This window comes from Salvelinus sp. IW2-2015, unplaced genomic scaffold (genome assembly GCF_002910315.2).
Source record: "Salvelinus sp. IW2-2015 unplaced genomic scaffold, ASM291031v2 Un_scaffold2951, whole genome shotgun sequence".
Taxonomy (NCBI): Eukaryota; Metazoa; Chordata; class Actinopteri; order Salmoniformes; family Salmonidae; genus Salvelinus; species Salvelinus sp. IW2-2015.
In genome coordinates, this window is record NW_019944246.1 from 13,235 (window position 1) to 22,589 (window position 9,355).

Genomic DNA, 9,355 nt, shown 5'->3' on the forward strand with positions numbered 1-9,355 from the left:
CTTAGCGACGCGTGCGGACCATGATAGGGCCTTAGCGACGCGTGCGGACCATGATAGGGCCTTAGCGATGTGTGCGGACCATGATAGGGCCTTAGTGATGTATGCTTAACAAGTGACATAACAGTTGCATGGACTTACTCGGTGTGCAATAATAGTGTTAAACATGATTATTAAATGACTACCTCATCTCTGTACCCCACACATACAGATAATTGTAAGGTCCCTCAGTCGAGCTACACATTTTAAGCACAGATTCAACCACAAAGACCTGGGAGGTTTTCCAAAGGTTCGCAAAGAAGGGCACCTAAGCAGACATTGAACATCCCTTTGAGAATGGAAAAGTTAATTTCACTTTGGATGGTGTATCAATACACCCAGTCAATACAAAGATACAGGCGTACTTCCTAAGTTTGACCCAACAAACTTGGTTTGAGCTTTTTCCTAGTCATCCGTTTGAGTTTTTACTGTTTGTTGAGAACCTAACAAGAGGCCCTATGGAAATAATGGACTGAGTTGATATCAGCAACAGCTCACCTTTGGGATCTTCCTTCAGCTGTTCGTTAATCAAATCAATGTTTATATAAACAGCACATTTCAGACATGGAATGCAAAGCAATGTGCTTCACAGGGAAAAAAACTATCAAAATAAAATCTGAAATATTTACTTCACACCAAACAGATGTGAACAATGACAAAACCTGAACGACAAAAAATGGGAAGTGTTTTAGTATTGGAACCTTTCTCAGCTAGAAGAAGAAAACATGCATTAGCTGACAACTCTAGTTTAAGTAAGCTAAATAATACCTATAAACACACCACACAGAGAAACAGACGATATGTTGATATGACCCTAACTTACCTATAGCTGTAGGTGCAGCTGACGGGGTTTCTGACAGAGAAACAGACGATATGTTTACCGTCAGCTGACCTAGCAGCTATATTTTAGGTCATGTGAACATATGTCTGTTGTCTCTGTCAGAAAGCCCCGTAGCTGCACCACCGCTATCAGGTAAAGTTAGGGGTCATATCAATTTCGTCATGTTTCTTCTGTCAGAAACCCAGGTCACTACACTACGCTATAGCGTAACGTAAGGGTCCTATAAACATATCGTTCTGTTTCTCTGTCATTTCACTACAGCTATAGGGTAATGTGAGGGCATTAGTCAAAGATACGTCTGTGTTTCTCTGTCAGAAACCCCGTCAGCTACACCTACAGCTTAGGTAAGTTAGGGTCATGATCAACATATACGTCTGTGTTCTCTGCCAGAACCCCTCAGTGCCTACAACATAGGTAAGTAGGGTGCAATATCAACATATGTCTGTTCTTCTCTACGTCAGAAACCCCGTTCAGCTGCACCTAAGCTAAGGTACATTAGGTTCTATCAACATATCGTGTTCTTTCTCTGTCAGATAGGGCCCCGTCGCTAGCACCTACACTATAGGTAAGTTGGGTCATAGTCAACATAATCGCTGTTCTCTGTCAGAAAACCCGCAGTGGCACTACAGTCTATAGAGTAGAGTTAGGGATTATCAGAACATTATGTCTTGTTTCTTCTGTCAGAACCTCAGGCTACCTACCACTATAGTTAAGTTAGGGTCTATATCAACAACGTCTGTTTCCTGTTCAGAAGTCAGCCTACGCATGGTTCACCATAATTTCGCTGTCCTACTTACCGCAACGCCTAAATAGGTAAGTTGGGCATATCAACATATCGTCTGTTCTCTGAGCGCAGATGCATAGCTAGTAGAGGTTTACATATCGTTTCTACTTGGGTGTTTATAGCATTAGCTCTAAACTAGGTTGTCGTACAGCTGTTTTCTTCTTTCTAGCTGAAAAGGTTCAAATACTAAAACTTCCTTTTGTGTCCGTTTTGGTCTTGTTCACATTTTTGTTGAAGTAAATATTTTCAGATTTGTATTTATGTAATGTTTTTTCCCTGTGAGCAACATGCTTGCATTCCATTGTCGAAATTGTCGTTATATACAATATTGATTTGATTAACGAACAGCTGAACGGAACGATCACCAGGTAGCTGTTGCTGATATCAATCGCTCCAGTTCCATAGGCCTCTTGTAGGTTCTCAACAACAGTAAAACTCAAACGGATGATAGGCAAGTCTAAACAATTTGTATGGGTCCAATAGGAAGTACGCCTTTGTATCTTGTATTGACGGGTGTATTGAATCACCATCCAAATGAAATAATTTTTCCCATCTCCAAAGGGTGTTCAATCGTCTCTTAGGTGCCCTCTTGCGAACTCTTTGGAATACCTCCGGGTCTTGTGGTTGATTGTGCTTAAATGGTTAGCTACGACTGAGGGACCTTAACAATTATCTGTAGGTGTGGTACAGAGATGAGGTAGTCATTTATAAATCATCGTTTAAACCATATTTATTGCACCAGAGTATCCAATGCAATTATGTCACTTGTAGCATATCACTAAGCCATACTGGTCCGACACATCGCCTAAGCCCATCATGGTCCGGCCGCGGTCGATAAGGCCCTAATCATGGGCCGCCGCGTCCGCTAGCGTATCATGGTCCGCAGCCGCTTAAGGCCCTAGTCTGGTCGCCGCGTCGCTAAAGCCATCATGGTCCGCACGCGGCCATAGGCCTACTATGGCCGCACACATCGACTAAGCCTATCGGGTCCGCAAGCGTCGCTAGGCCCTATTCGATGGTCCACAGCACGTCGCTAAGGCCCTATCATGGTCCGCACCGTGCTAAGGGCCCTATATGGTCCGCACAGCGTCGCGAAGGCGCCTTCGTGGTCGCACGCTCCGAGAGGGCCCTATCATTGGTCCGCAGGCGTCGCTAAGGGCCTATCAGTGTCCGCCACCGTCGCTAGGCCCTATGCATGGTCCGCACGCGTCGCTTAAGGCCCTATCAATGGTCCACCACGTCGCTAAGGCCCGTATCATGGTCCGACGACCGCGCGCAAGGCCCTATATGGTCCTCACGCGTCGCTAAGCCCTATCATGTTCCCACACGCGCGCTAAGGCCTTATGTCCGACGCGGTCGCTACATGGCCCTATCATGGTCCACACACGTCGCTAAGGCCCTTATGGTCGCACGCGTGTAAGGCCCTATCATGTGTCCGCAGCGTCGCTAAGCCCCTATCATGGTCCGCACCGTCGCTAAGGCCCTATCATGTCCGCAGCTCGCTAAGCCTGATCATGGTCCCGCACGCTACGCAAGGCCTCATCATGGTCCGGCACGCTGTCGCTAACAGGCCTATCACTGGTCACAACACGTCCGCCTTAAGGCCCTATCACATGGTCCAACAAGTCGCAAAGGCCTATCATCGCGTCCACACCACGCGCTTAAGGCCCTTTCATGCGATCACGCACGCGCGCTTAGGCCTTCATGGTCCACACACGTCGGCTAAGCCTACCATGGTCCACCACTTCGCTAAGGCCTAATGCATGGTGCCACACACGTGGCTAAGGCCTTTCATGGTCCCGCAACGCGTCGCTAAGGCCTATCATGGTCCACACACGTCGCTAAGAGCCCTATCACTTGGTACCAACACGTCGCTAATGGCACCTATATGGTCGCAGCGTCGCTAAGTGCATCTGGTCCACACACGTCGCTAAGGCCTATCATTGGGTCACAACGGTGGCTAAGGCACCCTATTCATGGTCCAGGCGCGCTCGGCCTAAGGGCCTATCATGGTCCACACACCGTCGCTAAGCCCTATCCATGGTCCGCACGCGTCTGCGTAAGGCCTATCAATGGTCGCACAGCGTCGTAACAGCCTATCTGGCTCAAACGTCGCTGAGGCCTCTATGTCCGCACGCGTCGCTAAGGCCCTATCATGGTCCGCACCGTACGGCTAAGGCCCCTTCCATGGTCCGCAGCGTCTGCTAAGGCCTATCATGTCCACACATCGTCGCTAAGGCCCTATCATGTCCACCGCGTCGCTAAAAGGGCCTATCATGGTCGCACGCGTCGCTAGGCCCTATCATGTCCCCACGGTCGTTAGCCCACGTGCACAGCGTCGCTAAAGGCCTCTCAGTAACATCGGCAAGCCCATGCCGACGTCGTCGCTAACCCGTGCATTGGTCCGCACCGTCGCTTATAGGATCCCTCTATGTATCAGACATCGGTCGCTAGGCCTATCATGTCGCACGCGTCGCTACACCCTAGTCCTCTGTCCCACGCGCCTTAAAGGACCTTCATTCCAGGTCAGCCTATCATGCACGTCGCAGCCCTACAGCACCCGGTCGCTAAGCTATATGTCCCACACGTTAAGCTATCCGATGGTCACGCAGCCCAGCTTCAGCGTCAACACGTCCGCTTACCCTACTTCATGTAGCACCGTGGCGTCTAAGCCAATAGGACACATCGCTAGCATCATGTCACGCACGAACGCGCTAGCCCTACTGGTCCGCACGCGTCGCTGAAGCCATCAGTCCTACTACTCTGCTAGCCTTCAGCCACGCCGATAAGCCCTATCATGGTCACACGCACGCGCTAGGGCGTATCATGGCCACACGTCGCTAACTATCATGGTCCGCACCGTCAGCCATCATTCCCAACAGCCTGCCCTATATGGTTCCGCACGCGTCCTGATTAGGACTCCTATACATGTCCCACGCGTCGCTAACGCCGACTCAGGTCCATGCGCACGTCGCAGAAGGCCCTATCATGGTCCGCACGCGTCGGCTAAGCCGTATCATGGTCCGCGTCGCAAGCCCCATTTCACCGTCGTACCTCCTATATGCCACGCTACCTATCATGGTCCGCCACGCGTCGCTAAGGCCCTATCATTGGTCGTCACGCGTCGCTAAGGCCATTCATGGTCCGACGCGCGCTTAAGGCCTATATCAGGTCCGCACGCGTCGCTAAGGCCTATCATGGTCCGCACGCGTCGCTAAAGCCCATATTCGACCCCTTAGCTATCAGCACGCGTTCGCTAAGCCCTATTCAATGTCCGCACGCGCGCCCTCAAGGCCCGTAATCATGGTCCGCACGCCGTCTGCTAAGCCCTACTTGCATCGGTCCGCACGCGCTCGCTAAGCCTGCTATCAATAGCTCGCACGTCTCCAAGCATGGCAGCACGCCCGTTCGAGCTATCATGGTCCTACACATGCGCGCTAAGGCCCTATCATGGTCCGCCACCGCCGGTACTCGCCCACGCCGTCGCTACCATCATTCCAGCACCGTAGCCTCTTCGCAGCCGTCGCTAACTCAATCACGCACGCGCCACTGATCATGGGTCCGACCGTCGCTAAAGCCCTATCATGTCGTCAATCGCGTCGCTAAGGGCCTATCATGAGTCCGCATCGCAAGGCTATAGTCATTTCGCTCGCCAGCGTACCTAGCTCCAGATCATGGTCCCACGCGTTCGCTAAGGCCCTATCTAGTACCGCACCGATCGCTAAGGCACTATCATGTTCGCACGGTCGCTAAGGCCTTTCTATCCCCAGGTCCGCCGCTCCTAACCCTATCATGTGTCCGCAACGCGTCGCTAAGCCCTATCAAGTGCGCGTACCTGGGCAACGCAGCGTTCTATAATGTACATCTCCAGTGCGAACGGAGTCATACTAGCCATAGGTCCCACGCGCGTGGCCTTGATCCCGCACGCGTCGCTAGTCCCTATCATGCTCGACGACTTGCATAAGCCCATCATGTCCGCACGCGTCGCTAAGGCCCATCATTGACCGCGTCTCCATCAGCCACGCGTCGCTAAGCGCTCTTTCATGTCTCACAGCTCGTCGCTTAGGCCCTATTTCGCACGGTCCGTACCCAGCGGCGCAGTCGTCCTAATGGCCTATCTGGTCCGCACACGTCGCTAAGCCTATCATGTCCCACGACGTCGCTTAAAGGCCCTATCATGGTCCGCACAGCTTCAGTACTAGAGGCCCTTTCATGCTGTCCCACGCGTCGCTAAGGCCCTACATTCTTGTCAACGCACGTACGCTAAATGGCCATCATGGTCCACACATCGCCTAAGCCCTATCAGGCCGCACTCTGTATCTTGGATACGCACGCAGTCGCTAGGCCCTACTGTCACCGATCGTAGTCCTATCATGGCAGCGTCGACTAGGCCCTATTCATTTCGACGTCCTACCCTTCCGTCGCACGCGCGCTACCATATCATGGTCGCACGCGTCCAAAGCCTATCATTTCCGACGTCTACCCTCAGGTCCGCACCCGCTAATCCTCATGGTCCGACCGGTCTGCTTAAGGCCACATTCATGGTCCGCACGCAGCGCATCATGGTCCAGTTAGCATGCATTGTCCGCAACGCGTCCGAGCCTAATGCCGCCGCCGTGCCTTCATGGCACGCGTCGCTTAAAGGTCCCTATGATGATCCGACGCGTCGTCTAAGGCGCTGATCATGGTCCGACAGCGTTCGCTAAAGGCCCTTTCATGGTCCCACGCGTCGAGCCTCAGGTCAACACCTAACCTATCTGGTCCGCCACGCGTGCTAGGCCCGTTCATCGGTCCCACGCGTCTAGCTATAGGCCCATATCATGGCCGCGCACCGTCCTAAGCCCTATCAGGTCGCACGCGTGCAGCCTTCAATGCGCAATCGCTAAGGCGCCTATCATTCGCACACCGTAAGCCTCAAGTCGCAGTGTATCCTTATGTCCGCACCGCGTCGCTAACCCTACATGGTCCCAACGCGTCGCTAAGCGCCTATCATCTCGGCACGCGGCATAAGGCCCAATCAGGTCCGCACGCGTCCTAGCCCTATCACTGCGCCGCACGCGTCCTAAGGCCGTATCATGGCCGCACCGTCGTAGCCCTATAGTCCATGCGTGCTAAGCCACATTCCGCACGTCCTAAGCATATCATAGAGTACCGCAGCGTCGCTATGAGGCCTATCATAGTACAGCGCGTCGCTACAAGCCGTTCAGATCGAGGCCAGCATGTCCCGCGTCGTAAGGCCCATATCATGGTCCGCCACTGTCTGGCTGTGTCCCGCGTAAGCCCTATATGCTCGCCACGCGTCGCCCAAGACCCCTACATGGTCCCAACGTTCGTAAGGCCCTTCATGTCCGCAGCGCCTCATAGGCCCTAATCATGATCCGCACGCGTCTCATAAGGCCCATCATGGTCGCTCACCGTCGCTAGAGCCCTCCAGGTCCCAGCGAGCATCTGCCGACCGTCGCCTAGCCCATATCCACACTCGAGATCTGTCGCACCCAGCCCTCTGTCGCCGTGCTAAAGCGTATCATGATCCCCATCGCGTCGCTAAGGCCCTATCAAGTCGCCACGTCCGCATCAGCGACCGTCCTAGCACTCGATGAGGCCCTATCATTCGGCCCGTCGCACTCACGACGTGCTAAGATATGTACGGTCCGCTACCTATCATGGCTCACGCTACTCATGACCGTCGCTAAGCCCTATATGGTCCGCACGCGTCCTAAAGGCCCTATCAGTGGTCCGCACGCGTCGCCTAAGCCTATCATGGTCCGCACGCTCCGCTAAGGCCCTTATCATGGTCCGACGCGTCGCTAATGGCCATATTAGTCCGCCACGCGGTCGCTAAGGCCCTTATGTCCACCCGTCGAATCATGCAAGCACACGTGACGACCTTACTAACAGCCAAACACACACCCACATACATACCTACACACAAAAACACAAACACCCAAACACATGGCATATTGACGCCACAGCACACACCACCGCTCAGACGATCTACACAACTTTTACAGCTCTTGACATAGCTGCTGTGACTTGTTAGTATCTATCCTTGAATTCGTGGTCACGTTACCCTAACCTACCATGTGGACAAAAACCGAAAAAAAAGAAATGTCCTCTCTACTGTCAAACTTGTTTTCGCAGCAAACTTACATGTGTAAGATTTGTAATGAACAAACAAGAATTCAACAACTGAGATATAAATGAACATTTCACAGACATGTGACTAAATTAAATGAATAGTGTCAAGACTAAAGGGGGTCAAAATCAAAAGTAACAGGCCAGTATTTGTGTTGGCCACCGCTGCATTAAGTACTGCAGTGATCTTTCTCTCCCAGGGACTGCACAGACTTGCCAGTTGTTTGCTGTGAGAGTTCCCCACTCTTTCCAACCAGCGACCTGCAATGTCCTGGTACATTTGATGTGGGAATGCCCCTAAGCCACTCACGCTTCCGATCCAACAGGTCCCAGACAGTGCTTAATAGGATTGAATCTGGGCTCTTCGCTGGCCATGGTCAGAACCATGAACATTCTGTCTTGCAGAAATCAACGCACAGAATGAGCAGTATGGATGTGGCATGTGTAATGCTGAGGTATGTCAGATGACTGCAGGAATGGGGCCCATAGGAGAGGATGTCTTCCCTGTAACGCACACGCTGTGGATTTGCCTCTGCAATACAACAGCTCAGTCCGATTGCTTGACACCCCCAGACCTGCAACCGCACCTCCCTCCAGCCTCCAAATCGATCTCAATCTCATCTCTCAACGATAAACACCGAATCCGACTATCACCCCTGGTAACACAAATCACGACTCGTCATGAAGCAGTACCTTTGCTCATCTCTGTTCTACGCGACGGTTGGATTGCCCATAGGCGACGTTGTTGCCGGTGATTGTGTAGACACTGCTTAGAACTGCGCTACAGCCCTCAGTCCGCTATTGCGGACAGTCTGAGCACTGAGGTGGACGATTGTGCGGTTCCTGGCATGTAACACTCAGGCATTGTTTGCCATCTTGTCCTGTACCGAGTGTGAGGACGATGTACCGATCTGGCAGTGTTGTTACAAGGGTTGCGTCTGCCATCAGGAACGAAATCAGATGTCCATTCCTGGTCTCGGTAGCGCTGTCTTAGGCGCTCAACAGTACGGACATTGCAATTTTTTTGCCCTGGCGCACATCTGCAGGATCCTGCATGCCTCCCTGCAGCAAGCCTAAGAGCACTTCACGGCAGAATATGACGAGGGACCCTGGCACATTTCTTTGGCGGTTTTTCAAGAGTCCACGAGCAAGGCATCTTTAGTGTCCTAATGATTTCAATCTGTGACTGATAGCCAACTGTTAGTTTCTGTAATAACGACCCGTTCACAAGGTCATGTTCATTAATGTTTAGGTTAAATGAACAAGCATTCGAAACAATGTTTAACCTCTCTAGTTATGCGACGGTAGCGTCGTCACGCTCGTGCAAACAGCCATGAAACCCTACACTGCGCCAAATTCAAAACAACAGAAATCCCAAAATTAAAATTCCTCAAACCATTACATGTATTTTCACACCATTTTATAAGCACCACAGTGTTCCGAATTCAGAAAAAGGCTTTAGTACGAAAGCAAACCAAACGAGTTATGGTTAGTCAGACCTCAAGTCACGAATTACCACAGCGACACAATACGAGAGAGTTACTCAAGCTACAGATGAA

At 51.8% G+C, this 9,355-nt stretch overlaps 1 protein-coding gene across 1 annotated transcript in view; it reads right to left on the reverse strand.

Moving 5' to 3' along the window:
* LOC112075041 (histone-lysine N-methyltransferase NSD2) overlaps positions 1 to 9,355 on the reverse strand; it is a 33,209-nt gene that overhangs the window by 11,259 nt on the left and 12,595 nt on the right. The window contains exon 6 of the mRNA XM_070440746.1: positions 860 to 885. Coding sequence (XP_070296847.1) covers positions 860 to 885 — 26 coding nt within the window. The remainder of the gene's footprint in view (positions 1 to 859; positions 886 to 9,355) is intronic.